The following is a 20,086-nucleotide window of genomic DNA, read 5'->3' on the forward strand; positions in this document are numbered from 1 at the left end:
CTTCTTTTTGAAGACCATGGCAAGTGTTATTTCCAGGCTGTGTTCCCCTTGTGTATCAGAGGGAAGGCAAAACCATAGTAGCACTCCTTGAAAGCTATCACTTCCCACTGCAGTTTTTAATCTGTTCACAGTGTATTTGAACCTGCTTAAAAGCTGACTGCTGTGCAGGAAAGGGCTGTTTATACCTGATTTAACCCTTCCATGTGAGGCACTACAAATAGACACAGGTCAGTGCTGTGTTTGCTTCTTCTTGCACTGGAAAAATAAATGGGTCATAATTCCAGTTCCCTCCAACAACTGGCCATTAGGCAATAGGCAATGTTTTGCAATATGAAATTAGTAGAATGACCTCAAGGGATCTAGAACCTGGAGTAGTCAGCTGATGCCCATTCCATCTCCTTGTCATTTCCCTAGGAGACCAGGAATTGTTTCAAGTGAGTTTGTTATGCTTGTGGATGTCAATTTGAGATTCATTAAATTAAAGGGAGCTTTGCTCTTGGATTCTTCCTGTGTCACCCACATTACTTTTTTCTAAGTTGGGTTCTGTTCTTCCAAGTGGACAGAGAGTTTTGCATGTTTTCTGGTGGCTTTTCCTAACATACGGGGTACTTCATCATGAAAAAATGCTTGTGGTTATTTGGTATAAATTCATCACCTGTTATTTACTGGACCTTACAAATCAGTGCTACATTCTGTTGCTGCATGTTTATTTCATTATTTGCAATACTTTTCCTCTTCTGGATAAAGCTTCTCTCACAGCTTCTAAACTGATGTGATTGCAGCAGGCTAGCTCTTGGTAAAAGGGAGAAAAAGGGCAGAAGAATGACATGCAGAATCTCTGTTTAGTCAGTGGATGGCAGAACTAATTCTGAAAGAAATTATTTTGGTGAGGAAATTTATGTAGCCACATTACAAACTGTGGTTATTCAGCTTAGTGTTGGATGCATATCTACTCACATTGGAATTCGATAAAAATGACATTTCATGGCTCTTCTGAAATAATAATAATAACAATAACAATAACAACAATAATAATAATAATAATAATAATAATAGTAGTAGTAGGAGTAGGAGTAGTAGTATCATCATCATCATCATCATCAATTACTGTGATGGGGTACAAAAAGCTATGCCAAATTTCTGACCAAAAATAGGAAACTATGTTATGAATTGCCTGAAGAAATAAAGAATTTCCTTTCTTCTTCACATCGTGAGCAAGTTCATTACCTTCATTCAGGGCAGAGATAAAATTCAAATCCATATTCACTTCTATAACAGTCTCAAGTTTTTTGGAGTTGAGACATACAGTGCTTAGACCATCATGTCTCAGTTGTTTTTATGCTTATGGTCTCAAGAGCAGAAGGATGCTTTAGAAGCTTCAGCAGTCATTTTTGGCAGAAATTTAACAAAATTTAACACCTTGGTCATGATTGGACAAGTTCTAGTACTCAGATTTATTCTGTAGTGGGTTTTGGGACAGTCTTCCATTGAATTACAATTTTTATTCCATACTGTTACTAGGTAGACATGCAGAATCTCCTTGATTTTGGTGTCATTCCCAATTTGGGTTGTTGAGGTGCAGGTTTTTTGTTTGTGTGTTTGCTTCTTTTTCTCTCCAAACCATGTGATGTCAATGGTGATAGAGTAGTAGGAACATTGAAATGGTTTTTATTATTTCAGGAGATACAAAGTAGATAAAGCAAAGAATAATTGTAAGAAGAGCCTTGGCCATATGGATCTTGTAGTACCTTCGGGCTGGATGGTTTGACCACCTCAATAGAGAGGCAAATAGAAACTCTTCAGTTCTTTCTTTATATGGTTTCACAGAATGAAAAACAACTCTACCTTATCCAGGAGAGGAAATTTCTTCCTCCCACCCAGGCTAGGCAAGTCTGTCTTTCCCTCTATGCTTTTAAGAAATTATTTGTCTTGTGTGTGCCTAAACTTGCTGCTGAGGCATCCCACCAAGTGAGCCGCCACATCTTCCTGTTCCTTGCAATATTTCATTTTGCCCCCCTTTCCTGCTTCAAATCAGGTCCCAGAAATTACCTCCACCCTCCCGCCCACGGGGTTTCTAGCACCTAGACTCTGTGCATTCCGATCCCCTGTGCCGAGGCTGATGGCAGCTATTCACAAGTGCTGCCAGGTGGATCAACGCCCTCTCCTCCAACCCTCCACAGGCCTCGCTAGGGAATGTGTGTTAGGTGGGCAAGCCACTTAAGGAAGAGACCAGAAGGGAGAATAAGGAATAGTAGCTAAAGAGAAATGGGTGACCGAAGCTGTTTTACAATGGAGCATTGTTCCTAGAGAAGCCTTTTGGCAGGGCAGGTAAGAAATAGTGGTTAATGGTGTACCTGGCAGCAGCAGGGTGGAGAGTGGGGGGCTTAACGTTGTCACTGGGAGAAAGAGCATTGGGAAGGCGGAAACACTTAAAAAACAAACCAGTGAGGTTTTGTAGAGGATACAGAAGGCTCAGAAGGTGGCCAGCAAGGGGAGAGAAAGGTGAGGAAGCTAAGTAATGAAAAGATGCAAAAGAGAAGTTATATTGCTGGAAAAGATTGCAATGTAATTTGAAAGGCCTGAGGGATGTCATGCAGCAGCAAATCTGAAGGTACAGAAGCTACTTGACTCACTATGTGGTGCAAGAAGCATGCCATGGATTCACACGGGCTTGTGAGTGTCAGGAGTCTGCTGCCTGGGTGTGTGGTGTAAATTAGAGGTGGTGCAGCCCCCTCTGACATCTGTGCTTCTCTTACTGCCTGGACAGTGTTGGATGCACATTTTACACAGGATCTTTCCATCTGCTTCCATTTATAAGGAGTCTAGCTGCTTCACAACACAAACTAAGCAATGGTACACGGGGATGGGAATATTTTAAAAGGACAGCCCCGGCTTCAGACAAACACACCAATGTATTGGCAAAGGGAAAATCTTTTGTGGACCAGCATGTCACTGTCTTGGAAGTTGTGCCCTAAATCCTCCTTCCAAGAAGCTGGTGGGCTCCTCTGAGGTTCTAGAGTTATTTACCTTTGTATCATCTGTGATGCATGCAAAAAGGCAGGAGAAGGGTGGCTGTAAGGGGTTGAGCTCAGTATTTTCTAAAAAATACTGAATTAAATTGTTGAAATTTGATAGTTTAGAAGGAGAAACATGATTATCTATTGCATTTCAATTCTGTAGTTGAATATGTGCAAAGATAGATGACTTGTTACTCCACAACAGTGTATTTTGTAACCCTGTAATACAGGCTTTTTTGGTGAATTTCTGATAGAGTGGAGGGAGCAGGTTTATTGTCTTGTCAGTCCTTGCCTGCTGAAACTTGCATCTTCATTTCAAATGTGTTATTAAAAAATAAAATAAAATAGAAAAAGCCTGACTTACATGTCAAACTTCTCTTTCATTCATTTGTTCAAATACCAAAACAAGGCAGGTATCTCACCATGAAATAGAAAATCTGAGTGAATAAGTCACAGATTTGTGCAAACATCAGTTGGAGAAATGCTTCATGTGTATTAATAAGAGAAGATTTTAGGCAGTCTGAAAAACACACCCACCTAGTTCTGTAGTGTAATTTATTGGCAGGACACCCTGTGAAAACCAGTTGTCACATTGACAAGGTTCCTCATTGGCAGCATCTAATTATCTAACACATATTATTACTTATCGTGGTTTTTTTTTCCTTCTCCCCTGGTGAGCAAATGCTTATCAATTACAAGGAAGTGGGTGGAGTTAGGGCGGGACAAAGGGTAGAAATTACTTTTATCATTGAGAGTATCAGTAGTGTCAGTCTTCAGTGAGCAACAGCCTTCTCCTAGAGACAGCTTTGGCTCTTAGAATGTGTAATTTTTCTTTGCCTCTGTCTCTTGAAGCTTGCTAGATTCTCCACTACAGATGAGCATATATTCTCAGAAAGGCAGCTGATTGTCATTTCGGAGGGGCAAGCATGGAAGAAAATAGAGAAGGTCATGGCCTTGCAGAAGGCAAGATTTTGTCTGTCTGGATGATTTTGTTTGTGGCATTAGTTTTGTTGCCTTCGATATTTCGAGTGTCACTGGGGATTTCTCATTTCTATGTGAAAATTGTAATTAAAATGTTAGAGGTAAGTTGAGAAGTGAGTTCAAAAGGTATGTGTTTGCTACAGGACATGTTTAATTAAAAATAAAAATCTGTACATTTAATATAAATGCCATAAAAGTCAGAAGAAAACAAAATCCATTAACTTGCATGTGTTATTTGCATCTTTATTTTATATGATAATTTTTGTGGGCTATCTTTAATGATATCTAGTTATGTGCTGGCTTATCATCTGCTATTGGTTTGAGGTTTTTTGGGGTTAAAGTAGGGATTCCACGGTATTTTCTTCTAGTTCATGCTTGTTAGAATGCTTCATGCAAGTAGAATACTCATGACAAGTATAAAGAAAAAGATCTATTAGTTTGTGGAGTTGGTAAGTAATAAAAACGTGTATTTTAGATGTATATAAGTTTCAGTGGTTTTATTTGGATTGTTTTAATTGCATGGAATTAATATTCCAGGTAAGAACACTGATTCTTTGTGTTTGCTTCACCAAGTTATAAATCTGAGGGATCCAGCAGTTACAAGTTCTGTTGTACAAGACTTAAAGGAATCTGTGTGCAACCTTCTAAAAGTGTAGTTTTTCTAGAGATAAACAGATAATGGCTAAGATTCTGATCCTGCTTCTATCAATAAAAGGTTTCTGTGTTTTTTTTGCCAGAATCCCATTTAGTTTTTCAAGTTTGGTGTTTCAAATCCATTATTAGCCAGAAGTAGGTGCTGTGAATTCATCATATTAAACAGTAAACATTTCCATTTTCCAGTAGATTGACTTTGTGCTTCTGGCATAAACCTGCTTTCTGTGAATATACTTTCTACTTGTGGCAGGAAACATGTTACTATTATTTTTGCTATTATTATTAAGCCCTTGGAGTAATCTGCAGTAATTTTGCAGTAGAACATGTCTGTAACAGTGAGATACAGTTAATATCATGACCATCTTACCTTGCCAGTTCTGTCTTTTATCCTTCTTATGTTCTCTTTTGTTTGTTGTTGTTTGAGGGAGTTGTTTGTTTGTTTTAATACTGATTAGGAGCTCTTGAGCAGTATCTGTCTTCAGCTGTATGAACATCATTTAGCATAGTGCAGATGACTGCAAAATTTAGGGGTTACTTGTTTTTTTCAGATACTGATGTCAGTGGGCAATGACTGCCTGTGGTGGCTGTATGTAATATTGGCCTTTATATGTGAAATATTTTTTAATCAGACAGTGGTATGCTAATTAAATCCCTAATTAAGACCTACTCTAATATCAAACCTGTCTTTACACAACTTTGCTGCTGCAGTTGGTGGGCATCAAAATAATTTCTGGGTTTCTTTTTTCCCTGTGCATTTCCCAACTCCAAGAGATGTTTGACCCACTCAGTGTGTGTTTTATGTAGGAAGGTATTTCTCTTTGGTAAAGCACTTGAAGTATTTTTCTCTCTACAGTTTTTGTAACAGGTTATTAGTGATAATTCCGTGCTCACAATGTGCAGGATCAATGTACTGAAAAATAAATAAGTTAATTGTTATGTGATCAGCTATAGCCTTTTGTGTCTAGTTCCCTGTTGCCACAGCAGCTAATAACAGGAACAGCACAACTCCATGCGCTGCTATTTAGGCTGGCTCATTTTGTTCTTTTGTTCAAAGTTGTTCCCTAATTGTCCTGTGGGCAAAAAAAGGAGTTTCCGCTGTTTTCATCTTACAGTTAATTCCAATGGTTTTCTTTGAAGTATTGTCAAATGCTTCTCATTGTGCCACAAAAGTAGTTAAGAGCTTTCTTGGTGGAAAATGGGAGGGAGAAAGAATGGAGGGGGTGTTAAGTCCCCTTTGCTTGTAATGTGGCCCACTAGGCTCTTAGGAAGAAAGGATAGGACTGGAAAACTCTGGGTTAAAGCTTGTGCATGGAACTGCTGAGCCTATTCTTGTAGTCCTGGGGCTTTTTCACCAGAATACACCTAAAATTGCAGCTTGGGATAAGTCAGCTTTAAGGCAGGCTTGTTTGAGATATGAAAAACCTGACATTGAAACCCTGGAGAGGTGTTGGCTGGTTTCTAGCTGTGGTGTTGTGTTCCTGTGATATTGCTAATGGGATAATGCACAGAGACCATCTGTGGTTCCTGTTGTCCTCTGGAAGGTGCAACAGGATGCTTCCCGGAGAGCTGAGCTGGAAATGCTGAAGATGCTTAGTCATGTATTAGCACACTACTGTCTATATTGCAGGAATATCACTGCTCGAGGAAGTGCCAAAGAACTGAGTGATGCTTCAGCAAAAATCCAGCCTTGAGCACTATGGCTGGTCACTCCATTGTGTTGCATTTGACTTAGTCTGTTATGTAGACCAGCAAAATTAATAGAATCCTTCTCATCTGAGGAGTTTTTTTATATCTGTTTCTTACAGCTGAGCAGAGGAAAAGTATGTTTTATTTTCCTCCAGGTTTGGCAATTTGAGAAAAATAGAAGAGTGGAGACTGAAATCAAGGACTTCAAAGTGAAAAAAAAAAAAAATTATATTTTGTTTTCAAAGAAAATGTATCTTTAGACCTTACTTAATTTGTTGGGAGCAAAAAAGGTGTTTCAGAATAAAACTCAAGTTTTCAGATCTATCACTAAGCAAAGAGTAATGGTGACATATGATGAGATAAGTCGCTTTGATTTCTTGACTTCACTGAAGTGTTATATCACTGTGAGTGGTGATTGGAATAAATGGGAAAAATGTAATCAAGCGTGGAAATAATTTTTACCTTCTGCTGCTTTTCCATCAAGCAATCTAAATACTTGCTATTTTAGAAAGATTCAAGGTTTGAAAATTTGGGGTGACTGTTTTTGTTTGCAGGTGCTTTTTGTGGTTGGCTTTTTGTTTGGATTTTGTTGTTTTTTGGTTGTTTTTTTTTTAGGATATATGGATAATATAATAGCAAAAGACCTCCAATACAGTAATTTCTCAATTGCATATATATTAGCTCATAATTCTTCTTATTATTACCCTTAAATTATCCTTCAAGCATTTCTAGAAATTATAAAGGTGAACGTGGTTTGGGTGTTGTTAGGGTTATTCTTTCACATATGCTTGTAAACTTTTATTTGTAAATAATGTCTTTTCTCTGAGCTTTGTCCATCCTGGGGTTTGTTGGAGATGAGGATATTAGCAAAGCTGTTCCAGGAATGTTACTCTAGTGATTGTAAAAGAAGATGCATTTACTAGGATGAAGTCTATGCCATGCTCTCAGAGCCCTGTGAAGAGTCAAAGAAACACATTAAATAGAGCTGTAGCTCTATTTGCCAAGAAATGTTCTGGAGTTCTACAAGATCTGAACTTCTGTATGAAATTGGAGCATTGTTGCTTCTAGAGAAAAAGAAATCAGCCATCTAAAAATTGTGAGTAGTTTTTGCATTGAGAGCTCACTTGTACATGGAGGTAGCTCGTATGCTGTGAACTCCTACTGGGGTATGGCAGATGTTGCTGACACTTCAGCTGGTGAAAAATTGCACTGCTGTGCTTTTAAATACATGGCTATCCTTAGCTGACCTCTCCATCAAAACCCAAACAAATTATATCTGTGCTTTTATCCCAAACAGCCCCTTCTCAACCCATTTTATCAGTCTCCATGGAGCAGCCAGGAGATTTGTGAGTCCTTTTCACAGCCTGAGGGTGGACAGTCACATCTTCTCAGACACTGAGTGTAACACTCACACTATTTGATCTGCGTTCATGTTTGTAATAGGCAAGGGGAAAGAATGCCAGGCAGAAACCACTGTTAAGTGAAGAGGTCACAAGTGCTTGATCTTAGATGGTGACTTTGGTTCATGCTGAAAATCTACCAAACTTCTCTTTGACACTGCAGTGGAAGACTTTACGTGGAGGAATTGCCCCAAAGCTTTTGTCACACATGAGGAACAGATTGAGAAAAGCTCATGTAATGAGTGATTAGAAAAACCTTTTGTGAGAATATGGGAGAAGAGGTAGTAAAATATGGGAAGAGAGGCAAAACTGAATTATTACTTAGTATAGAAAGATGGAGTATTGAGCTGTACTCAATACAAAAGTGAGAAGGAAGGAAAAATTGTGCAAGATATGAGATTTCAGAAAATGAACATTCCACATTGTCTTTCATGTCATGTCCTGTGAAGACAGTAATTAACATAAAGCAGTATTGGGCACCCTCCTTTTATTTAGAAAGTAATTACAGGAAGCTCAAACAAATGACTGTTGCACTGTTGGAGTTAAGCTGTCAAGTATTCAGTATTTCAGGTGGGATCAGCCATTGGGTGCTTGGACTTCTGATATCCTCATCACTTCAGAAATGGGAGTGAGGGAAAGCGCAACATCTGAGTTCTCATTCAGTCAGAAGATACAGGAATGAAGTTGCTACATTTAATACATAAATTCTGTGTTAGTTGCAACATCTGTGAGTTTTTTTGTAAGGTATTTAAAACATCCTTTCATTACTGTTTTGCAATAGAGACCAGCGTGACAGCTCTGTCTCAATACTGTGCAATACAAAGGTGATCACAAAGCCTTATTTCATTTTGGAAAACAAATTCTATGTACAGATGCTACCAAAGGCAGAACAACACAGTAGCCACTGCAGAGTTAGTCAGTCCAGAGTTTGACCCAGACAGATGGCTTTGACAGGTGTCAATTCAATGGCTGGACTGAAAGCCTGACCTGGGTGACTCTACAGCTGTATTCCCTCCTCACTGCTTGTTCTTCAGTCTCCCATGCCAAGCCATGAGTTAGAAGAATTTCATGTCCCATGATGGTTTGTGGAAATATATTGCCTTTTTTCTTGCTCACATACTCTGCCCAAAGCTTTCCCATGGTAAGCCTCAGTTCTTGTAGTAGAAGAGAAAACGGATAACTGCTCCTTAAGCAACTGCTCTGTGCCAGTCCAGACTTGGTAGATGCCTGTCTCAGCCATCTCAGCCAACTCTTTTCCAAGCTAATGAGCCCTGTGTAACTGTTCAGCCTTTGAAAGCTCTTCTTCATCTTTCTGGGACACTGCCTTTGTAGCCTTGACGATTTAGTTTGTCTGCCACTTTTGCCTCATGCTTTCTCTGTGCTAGGAGCCAAGATTTTATAATTTACTAATAAGCTTTATAAATTTTTGTGGGTTTTGACTTGTCTTGCTCATTTAGATTAGTTAACATGTATTTTTGGAGTCAGCTTGGTCAGCGACTGTCACCCTTTTTCTATCTGGGAATCAAAAGCCAGCCTCCTGGAGGTATTCCAGATCCTTCGGGACAGTATGAGCAAGCTCATTTCTGGCAGTCCTGGCCAGCTGACAGGTGCTTTTTATGTAGGAGGACAATGATAGGCAAGATAAGGGTAGTAGACAGGAAACGGGAAAGCAGAGACTAAGGCAGAAGGCTTTATTTGTCAGTATCAAATATTTTATGTTTTATATTTTTTCCTCCCTCATGCCATGCAACTATCCTAAAGGATGCTGGGGAAGAGATGAGGACCAGCAGTATTTTGTGAAGAGGTTAAATTTGCCACATCTGCCTTACTGTCTTTTGCAACGTTCCTGTACCTGTTCTGTATGTTCTTTCATTTCTCAGTGTGTGGGCTGCTGTTTTCATGACATCCACTGGTTCCACCTGGCTCCACCATTCTGAATGACTCTCCTTGAGTTGCAAAAGATTGAGAGATGATGTACCTGTTGACCTTTTCAGGAGAATAATTGGGAAGTATAGACAAGATGATGCTCTGTGGTGCAGGTTTTTTAATTTCTTTTTTGGGGAGGTTGTTTGCTTTATGGTGTTACTAAAGAAGGTTTGTATGGAGTTTAAAATACTACATTAAAACCTATTCTGCCTTCACTTTTTTCTTTTCTTTTATGATGGCTGGTAAAAATAAAAGGTCAGCTACGGGTAACTAAAATATCCTAGTTATGTTAAGGCAAAGTGTCCATTTTGTTACTGACTTTGATAGCTACAGAAAGAGCATGCACAACTTAGGGGTGGCAAAAAGCTGGTTGATGTTTGCACATGAGACATGTTGAAATATAGTGAAGACTGTTTGAGATCAGCTTTGTGGTGACTTGTGTGGCTGCACATGTCAGCTAGAGGGAAATGCACTGTTTAGCAAGAGGTTATATGAAACAGATGGATTAGCCTTATCTATTGTAGGTGGGAACCCTTAATAGCAGGTGAAGGCATAAACTGAGTGGGTCACTGAGCCTTTAATAATGAGCAGAGCCTATGCTCAAGCATCCTGTGCCCTTTGTTAGGGCAGGTACCTTGACAGAAATAAAGCCAGATTTTAGTACTCATGGGAGCTACTATTTATATGTCTATGTATGTATGATGAAAACATTCAAAACTAGGAAAACTTCAAAAATCAGGCATAATTTTATATTTTATTTTGCTAATGGAGAGTATTATGATGCTCTATGCAAGGAGAAGAAACGGTTTAGCCCAAAAAAATGAATACAGGGAAGGGTGAAAGCTCATTACCACAGCTGCTACCTTCTGAAATACTATCGATACAAAATGTTGCCAGCTCTGTTTTCTGTCAACAGAAACCACTTGAATGCCCTCAAAATGAATTAATCTCTTTTATTCTTTAAAATCAAAATTTTAGTTCTATTTTTCTGGCATACCTCTAATGTCAGTGATATTATTTTGTATACTCTTATTGCCTGAAGCTATCTAGAGAAGAGAGAGTTTTGGATACATTGGATCTTATAGAGTCTCATAGGTAGCTCAGTAATTTGTTGGACCCCCAGAAAAAAAAGCAGCTTGTGTCCTGAAAAGAAGTTTGAGCCAAACAATTTTTCCTGGAAATGGCAAAAGGTAGTCTGTGTAACAAATGAAACGGGAGGTCTGCAGGGCACCCTTCAGGCTGAATTTGAAACATGAAAATCCTAGACCTGGCAGGAGTAAAAGAGGCTCAGACAATTCACCTGAGGTAATTGCAGAATGTCTGGAAATGATGAAATGAAAACCATCAACATCTACTTTTCTTGTTTTGGGAACAGTGGGCCACCCTGCAGATTGAGGAGGGAGTAAAAAAGCAGAAGGCGATGGCACTTGAAAATTTAATCTCCACTGGTAAGATCTCTGGATGAAGGGGACACAGCACTATTTATCATGTGAAAAGGCAGCTATTTAACAATCTTACTTAGAAAGGAGTTTGATGAGCAAATATCTATCGAAGCTATAAACCTACATAAGCATGTTATAAAAAATATAATCTCTGAGTTTTGTGAATAAAAGGAATTAGAGACTACTGTGGGTATAGAAAGACATTGCTGATAAACATTTGGGAAGCATCCCTGTTTTCATAAGTGTTTTTTGCTTTTGGGCTCCATCAGCTCTCTCTTTACAGAATTGGGATAAATTAGTGTTCTTTGTGCTTGACATGGCTCTGCATAGTTATCTTTTCCTTCTTGTAACTCCTAGCACCCAAAAAATCCAAGCTCTCAAATAAGAGTTACAGCATCCCACGGATCACAGATAGAATTTGTACTCTTTTCTAGATGTGAGGATAAAATCCAAATAAATTTTTTCCCCAACTATTTTTCCTTCCTTCTTTGATTGAAGAGTTAAGTTCTCATAGTTATCCTTTTACTTGTAGTGCCATTTTTAGTGATTAGTCATGTAGGCTGCTTGGTTTGTCAGCTAATAATTTTCTGGTCTGATGATTTTCTGGGAGCTGAAGGTTTTACTGAAGTGTAGATGGAGGAAAGCTTTGTGATTCTGATCAGGGGGAGGTAGGTTGATCAAGATAAATTAATGTATTTTTATAATGCATATTTAATGTCATCCAATATGCCCTATCATAAAAAAAAAAAAAAAAAGAGGTGGGGCAGGCAAACAAAAAAGCCAAGTGTTAGCCGGTATGAACCAACAGAATTTTAGTCACTGTAACCAGCCAGATAAGAATCTGGTCTCAGAGTGACCTCAGCAGACTTGCTGCATTGCTGTCCTATGGGCTGTGATTTTACAAATAGCAGAGCAAGAATGTGTTGTCATTCTTCCTGCACAATGTGTCTGTGTAATGCTTTGTATGTCTGGGAGGGGAGAAACCCAGGCACTTTCAAGTTTTTTGGTAGGGAAGTGACTCTTAACAGAGAAGGGATGGGGGGAGATAGAAGGGTCCAAGAAAGAAAAAATGCAGAGGAAGGTGTTTTTTACAGCTGGGAAACAGTAAAGCTAATCAACATGAGCAAGAACAATCATACAAACTCTGCTTGAATTTGAGTCAAGGCACCAGGAGGGATCTGCTGTCTTGGCAGTGTATATGTGACATTTCTAGGTGTGAGTGCCTATGTTATTTGGTAAACAATAATGAAGTAGGTGTTGTGCTCAAGATTTTATTTGCAGCTTGATCAGAATCCTTTTCTCCTTCCTCAGCAACTTAGGGGTGTTAAATGGCATAGGATTAGAGAAGTAACTTGTGGAATGAGCTGTCAGTACATAAATGAGGCATAGCAATGCATTATTGTGCTTGAGTAGGAGAGCTGTTTCTAAAAAGCATATGTATTTCTTGATATTCCCTTTGGAATGCATGTTGTTCATTTCACCTTGTGGAAGGAAGGCTCATTTCCTCATGCAGGGATCATCCAGAGAGATGAGACTCCCATGGAAAAGGAGGTTGTTGGCCGATGCCGAGGATGTTTCAGCCTTGCTGATGTCATGTACTTCTCCAAGAAGGGCTGTGAGGCAGTTGCGGAGGATGAAGTCACTCGACGGTTCTCCTCTGAGGAGCTGCTGTCCTGGAATCTCCTCAGCAGAACCAATGCCAACCTGCATCATGTCAGCTGGAAACTGGCTGCTGTGTGGGTCACTGGCATCCTAATTCGGTATTGCCTCCTGCTGCCTTTCCGGTGAGCCAGACAGGGTTTGCTGGGATTGTTTTTCATGGTACTTTTTACAGAAGGTGTGAAATAATATACTATTGGCTAGTGGAGGAAGAAGAATCTGGCATGACCTTTCCAAGAAGCCATCTAAACTCAAATATCCCTTTAAAAAAAAAGTAAATTTCTCATGTTCCATATGTTTTATTAGTAATTAATTTGCTTTTAAAATCCAGCAAAGCTGGATTAAGGGGTTTGTGTGCTGGCTAGCTAGTAGTTTGTTGCTAGTTAGATGCTATTAAATGCTGGAAGGAAGCATTGTGAAGTGGATTAAAGAACCAAGTAAGAAAACCTTCTTGCTTACTCCTCCAGTTTTGCTTCTTGCCATTTAATTAAGATTATTTTACTTTGTAGCATCTGCTTGTCTGTTTTCAGCATCCTGTTGCTGGTGTTGGCCACTACTCTAGTGGGACGGTTTCCAAATGGCAGGTAGGTATTTGCTGAGGGCTCTTTCAATTCTTCTGTATTTCTTTAAGGATTTGAACTAGTAGTTGGAACAGTCTGCTGAAATCCAGAGGATTGATGTGAACCATCATGGGGTGACTTTTTCTCTCCTGTAAAATTATAGAGTGTTGTGAGAGAAAGTTATGGCAATGGCATCTGAAAGCAGACATGCAGTGTGAACCTTAGTATGGTCTTTGTAGTAACAGCAATTTGGGATAACTCAGAGAGTTTACATTGCATGTGTGGCTCCATAGAACTAGAAATGTGTCTATCTATGGCTTCATTTCTTTTAGAGTTAAAGGCTGGCTGAGCAACCAGGTCCAGATGATATGTGCCACCTTAGGTGTCCGATGTCTGAGTGGCCTTGTTCATTTCCATAACAGGTGAGTGCTGCCACCTTGCCCTTTATTAGTCTGGAGTTTGTTTCTTGCAGTAGTTAACATCTCAAGTTTTAGAGCAGGATTCTTATTTCATTACTGCTTGGATACTTGGTGATGGTACAACTTGATCCAAAAAGCTGTTTGGATCATCCAGACTCTCTCAGGATGCTCACATGCCCTCCTGTGTTTCCCGCTGTGTATTGGCAGGGTGTGTTTAGATGATGTAGTACTCTTCAGACACTTAGATATTTTTCAGTGCTTGCCACCTGATTGGGATTGTAGTCTGGAAAATAAACATTAATTACTTTTATGGTTGTCATTGCAGGGAAAACAAACCACAGGAAGGAGGCATCTGTGTAGCCAACCATACATCTCCATTGGATGTCCTAATCCTGGCCAGTGATGGATGCTATTCCTTGGTATGAACAAGACAATTGGTAAATATCAGTAATGTTGAGATGTCCATAGATGTAGCATTGGGTAAGAGGATGAACTTCCTCACAGAACATTTGGGATTTGACAGCATTCAAACTCTCATTCTGAACTGCAAAAAACTAGATGCAAGCAGGTGTGTGCACATGTATGACCAAGGGGATTGGTATAATTTGTAAATAAGCTTAGAAATGGTTGCATCTGTGTTTAGAATTTAATCATTTAAGTGTGTGTGTGTGTTTGCTTTGTAACAAGTTTCTTTTGGACTTGCAGGTTGGCCAGGTACACGGAGGGCTTATGGGACTTATTCAAAAATCCTGCATGCAAACCTCTCAGCATGTCTTGTTTGAACGCTCAGAAATAAAAGACCGTCACCTGGTGAGGAAAAAGTAAGGTAGTGAGGTGTTTGCTTCATTGTCTGGTCAGGTGTGGTAATTTGTCATCAGTGTTGACATTTTTTGTCATCATCTTTTTTTGTTGTTGTTGTTGGGTATTTTGGTTTGGTTTGGTTTTGCTTTGTTTTGGTTTGGTTTTTTTTAATGTATGGTGTTTTGATTTTATTCTTTAATGCAGGCCAAAGAGGAGCTGCATGCTTTTGAGTTGTAGGAAAGACAGTTGTCTTGGAAAATGACTGATCTTAGTGTCAGTAATCTGCTTAGTGGTGATATTTGTGGTTTTAAGTGATGCAGCAAATGTAGTAAGATAGTGACCTGTCACTTAACTAAACGTGGAGAAACCTTAGATACGTGTAAAATTGACGTTGGGAACCTAGAAAGCATGAAAACTAGAAATTTGGAATATATTTCAGTCTAAAAAAAGTTTGACTGCATTCATAGCTGCAATCTGGGAAGTGCTTTTCACATGCTTCAAGAACCACCATTCTCTGGTTAAAATGGAACTTCATACAGTTTTGTAGAAAATCTACTTTTTTAATTCAAGAGATACTGAGATAAAGGCCTGAAACCAGAACATATTCCAGATGAGGCAACTGACTGGGTGAAAGGCAATTGGGCAAGGGCTTTTCTTGTCCTGTGTGAGAGGTAATGAATGTTTAGATTCTTGGACAAAACAAATATGAAGCATACATTGAAATTTTATTTTCTCTCCACAGAATTAGAGAACACATTGCAGATAAGGCCAAGTTACCCATTTTAATTTTCCCAGAAGGTAAGAAGCAACTGTATTGATTTTTTTGCTCTTCTCACTTCTTGCCATTGAGTGCAGTTTATTATATCCAGTCTTTAGAACTGTGGTTGTTTTTAGTTTGTAGAATTAATTAGTTCTTATGAGATATTAAAGGTCAGGTTCTAGTATTTTACAACAGTTTTATGACAGTTAATTTGCTTTAGCATATACGAGAATGAAGACATGCAAGGCTCTGGGATTATGTTCCAGAACTAAAGCTTACTTTCTTCTTTAAGAACTAAGTCTCCTTAAGACAGTTTAGGATTAATTTCCTGATACTTTTCTCAGAGTGGATTAAGCCCTTCATCTATTTTAATTCTGACCAGGCACCTGCATTAACAACACATCGGTAATGATGTTTAAGAAGGGAAGCTTTGAGGTAGGAGGAACCATCCATCCAGTAGCAATCAAGGTACTGTAACTGCACTTTTCTGAACATGGAAGGATTGGTTGCAAACGCTTCTCACGTCAGCGAAACTGTTCATATGTAAGCCTCGAAAAGGGATATGTTTGGTGTGCATAAAGTACTGAATAAGCCCTGAGAGACAGAAACTTGTGGTTTGAAGCAGTATGGGCAACATTAATTTCTGTCCTGGCTCTTACATGCTCTGAGGATAAGGGCAGTTTTCCTGGCACTTTCAAGCCTTTCTGAGTAACTTTAGCCAGGTCACTCTAGATCTGGAAATATTAGTTACTTTTTCTGGCACTATAATGTTACCTGATCTTATGGAAGTTCTTAAAACTGGTGTGAGCATTGTCAAGGAAACCTTTGTAGTCAGCATATATGTAGATGACAAGTTTTTATGTTTTGAATAAATCTTTTGCTATAGTGGTGTTGCAGGTCTGTTACAGTTTGATGTCATGCATTGCTTGTAAATGCTAACTGTTAGAAACTTGTAATAAATGTTGGAACTTTACTCTGAATTTACTGATGCTTTCAGGAGTGTGATTAGATTTGCCCGTTATTTAATAAGTTGAATTGTGACTTTGTGGCCAAAATAAAAAAGGCCCTTTATGTGATTTAAACCAAGGCAGCTTATTCTTCTTGTCTTCCAGTATGACCCCCGCTTTGGAGATGCCTTCTGGAACAGCACAAAGCATTCCATGATGACCTATGCTTTTAATGTGTTAACCAGCTGGGCTATTGTCTGCAATGTGTGGTACCTGCCGCCGATGGTCAAAGAGGTTCTTACACTTTTGTATGTTTTGAAAGTGCTTGTGAAATGCTGTCTGGAAGGAGGTCTGCATTACTACACAAGGTGCTCTGAATCCTATTTGATAACTTAATGGACAGAGGCTAGGAAGCAACACTGGATTTATCCAAGTCCTGGATTTATTTAGGATGCATCCCCTGTTCTGGCCAGACCTGGGACTTCAGGCTGTGTGTTGTTTGAGGCTGTCCCAGAAACCACAGAGCCTCCCACGTAGTTCTTTTTGGCACCAAATAGTGGCAAACCAGGATCAGCTGGAACTGCTTACATTTGGCTCATGGGTCAGGCATATATCCTACTGCCTGCTGTCTGACAAAACCTATCTTTTATCTTTTTAAGTGAGGCACAGAGAAAATGTCTGTTGTAAAGCAATTAATGCTTTTTTTTTTTTTTCAGAAAGAAGAAGATGCTGTTCACTTTGCTGACAGAGTCAAGGCTGTCATTGCTGCTCGGGCAGGAATGTCTGTGCTTCCTTGGTAAGAAGCAACACCTCTGGAATTGTTTTTAAAGGTGCTCTGTATTCTGAAATATTAGCATGGAATCCTTTAAAACCTGCTTTGTTTACACTGTAGTCCACCACCCTTACTGACTCTGATTCAGAAAATGTTACTTTATTACTTGAACAATTACATTAGAATAATTAGAATAATATAGTAGATAGAGAGAAACAGAGCTGACAGGTGGATCTAGACAGCAGGCAGTATTAGGTGAAAATTAATTACTTGCCTGTTAAATGCGGCGTTAAAAGAAGGACATTGTGGTGTTGTAAACCTTGGCAGTATAAATCACTTAGCATTGTCTTACAGATGTCAACATTAAGAGTGGAAACTGCTTTGACTACATAGTCTAAATATAGTAATGTTTTTCTGCCTTGACCCTGAAATGAGTTTAAGGCTGTTTCTTTTCTGTATCTTTCAGGGATGGAGGACTGAAAAGGAAAAAGGTCAAAGAGTCTTTCAAGGAAGAGCAACAGAAAAAATATTGCCAGATAGTAATAGAAAATGGATCTGTGGGAAACGGAAATGTTTGTTAAATGCTATTTATTTTATCTCCATGACTTATCTCTACCAGAAAATGGACTGGCTTTATATAAAGCCCAACATGTTTTCCTTCTGTTCCCATAAGATATTTTGCATATGACACAGCTGGGAAACAATAAAGAAATATCCTTATTTAAAGCAAAGTACTATAATTTTATAAATAGGAAAACATAAAATATTCTAATAAAGTTTTTCCTGATGCTGAGAAGAATCTACAGTAAAATTAATTATGTTCATTAGAGTATGACTTTAAAATATTTGCAATACCTTAAGGACTTAAATGGTTACTTATAATAAATCACCTCTGTATGCTAGACTCTCTCAGCAACTTAGACTAGCAATACTCCTGTGAGCCACAGTAACCATGTTGCTCTGGAGATAGATCTCCTGATGTCAAAAGACATGAAGCATTTCACCAAAATATGTTTTCTGAATTGCATGTTGGAAAGGAAGTGTTGTATGTCAGAGGGAAAAAGCAGATGCTGACTTTCTCCTCCATGTCACAAGACCAGGGATGGCACTGTAGAATATTTTCTGTTATGTCAAAGAGCAGAACAGTATCCAGGGCATCATGTCCCTGATGTCTTGGTGTGTGAAGCTGAGGTAAATTAATCACAGCCAAGGACAGTGTAATAGAAAATATCCTGTGTTTTTAAATCATATCTTGTGGTTTTGTTAGATCCCTTTTTGAGTCTGTTTGTATGCATTACACAAATTAAAGAAAGCCTATGAGGTGACATCCACTGTCCTCTGCTGCTGTTATTTCTAGATAGCTACTTGCTTGTGTTACCACTGGATGTGAAGGCTGAGGATTTGGCCTCTGACAAGCCCACCCTCCAGGAACAGAGCAAGTGCACTTAAGGAGTATGCAGTGGGAATATTTCTGTCTCCTATAGCATTTATTGGTATAAAATATTTGCTCTCCTCGTAAGTAGCTTTCATATCAAAGGATCAGTCTTCTTTAACCATCTGAATGTCCTTAATGAAACACACAAATAGCTGCTGTTTTGGCCAAGGTGCTCTAAAGACAGACTTTGGTAAGAACAGTTACTAATGTTTACATGACAGCAGCCCATTGGCTGAAGTCTCAGAAAAGACAGAGGATCAGTCTTGGTGAGCACAAATACATCCTACAGAGGGACAGATGCACAGATACAACTCTACCCAGACCTAGAGAGTCTAGAAAAACAATATCCCATGGAGGGGCTAACAGTAGCACAGAACTGAGCTCTCCTCTTCTCTGGCCAGGCCTGGCATTGCTACAGGTGTGTGAATTTCTTTGGTGGATCAGTCAGTGTAAGTGCTGGTGTCATGGGTAAGCAGTAGGAGAATCTGCCCTTTTGCACAGCTTTTAGCCACTCAGGCTAAAAGGAAAGCCACCAGGCAGTAAGGAAAATTGCCTCAGGCTCTCCTGATTTGGAACAGGTCTACTTACTCCCAACTATAGTAAGATGTGCTTCCATGGCTGTTTAAGCTGCTGATTTATTTTCTAGGTATAAAAATGTGAAGAAAAGTGATTGAAAATCCTGATAACTCTCAAATGTTTTCAGTGTGCCAGAGTTTAAAACTGTGAGATTGTCTTTCTGTGACTGATTTCTGAGAGTTGCTAACAGAGACTGCAGTAAGAGAAGTGTTGAGAGCATTCTTCCTGCACTGCTCTGTACTTTCTTTGTTCTCAGAGGTAAAATGGGAGACCAAATAGGCAAAGAGAGGAGCCAGACACAGGAAAATATGGGGAGATAAAGAACAACTGCTGGAAGAGAATTTTTCTGCTTCTGTAAGAAATTAGGAGATTGATATGCCTTTTTTTCCTGTCCTGCAACACTTCTCCAGCTCATCAAGAGGAGCCTTGGAATGTGTGATCCTCACTATGGTTATGACTCCAGGTTGTGTAAAACTAAAGCTCAGACCTCTGAATGTATGAGTATTATGTATCATTTGTGAGAGGATGGTGGGATTGTCAGTATTTTCTCAGTCATTTTTTGGCTGTCTTAGCAAAGCAAGCTGAAAACTCTGTGAAGTGGGTACTTAAATATGGAATGGGGAAATAAAACCAAGTGCTGAACCCAAGAACTTGCCAATTACAAGTGGAGTGTACTTTGTTACCCACTGGTAAAAATGCCAGTCTGACTTGAAACAGAGACTACTTTGTCTTGCCCTGCTTTAAGTAAGTGTTTCTCATTTTTGGTGTTATTTTCTCTACTTACATTCCACCTCCTCCTTTCTTTTCTCTTGAAATGCAAATTAAATGCAGAATATATCAGCAGAGGCCTTGGCAATTGCTCTTACCTGAAATTGTATATTGCCCTTAGACTGCCAAGGTTATGGAGGAATTGATTATTATACAAAAGGTCTCCACAGATAAGTATGTTTTCCTCCTCTACTAGGAGGGCGTGGTGACAGTAAAAAAGAACACGTTCTTATGACAACAACAGTAGTGGGAAGCTGATAAACAGCTTATTTTTCACAATCAA

General features: G+C 39.1%; 1 protein-coding gene across 2 annotated transcripts; it reads left to right on the forward strand.

The window, feature by feature from the left end:
* Window positions 1-3,792: 3,792 nt before the first annotated feature.
* LOC102037647 (glycerol-3-phosphate acyltransferase 3) lies at window positions 3,793-18,349 on the forward strand. 2 transcript variants are annotated; one of them, XM_005418090.2, is made up of 12 exons: window positions 3,793-4,099; window positions 11,040-11,112; window positions 12,620-12,890; window positions 13,275-13,349; window positions 13,658-13,747; window positions 14,070-14,163; window positions 14,450-14,565; window positions 15,288-15,343; window positions 15,688-15,773; window positions 16,418-16,546; window positions 16,969-17,048; window positions 17,491-18,349. In XM_005418090.2, exons 1-12 carry the CDS (start codon window positions 3,944-3,946, stop codon window positions 17,603-17,605), a joined length of 1,341 nt encoding a protein of 446 aa, XP_005418147.1. In that variant the 5' UTR covers window positions 3,793-3,943; the 3' UTR covers window positions 17,606-18,349. The 2 variants fall into 2 exon arrangements, with proteins under 2 accessions (XP_005418147.1, XP_005418148.1); XM_005418091.2 differs by having other exon boundaries at window positions 13,296-13,349.
* Window positions 18,350-20,086: the final 1,737 nt, after the last annotated feature.

Source organism: Geospiza fortis, unplaced genomic scaffold (genome assembly GCF_000277835.1).
Source record: "Geospiza fortis unplaced genomic scaffold, GeoFor_1.0 scaffold11, whole genome shotgun sequence".
In the NCBI taxonomy this organism is placed as follows: Eukaryota; Metazoa; Chordata; class Aves; order Passeriformes; family Thraupidae; genus Geospiza; species Geospiza fortis.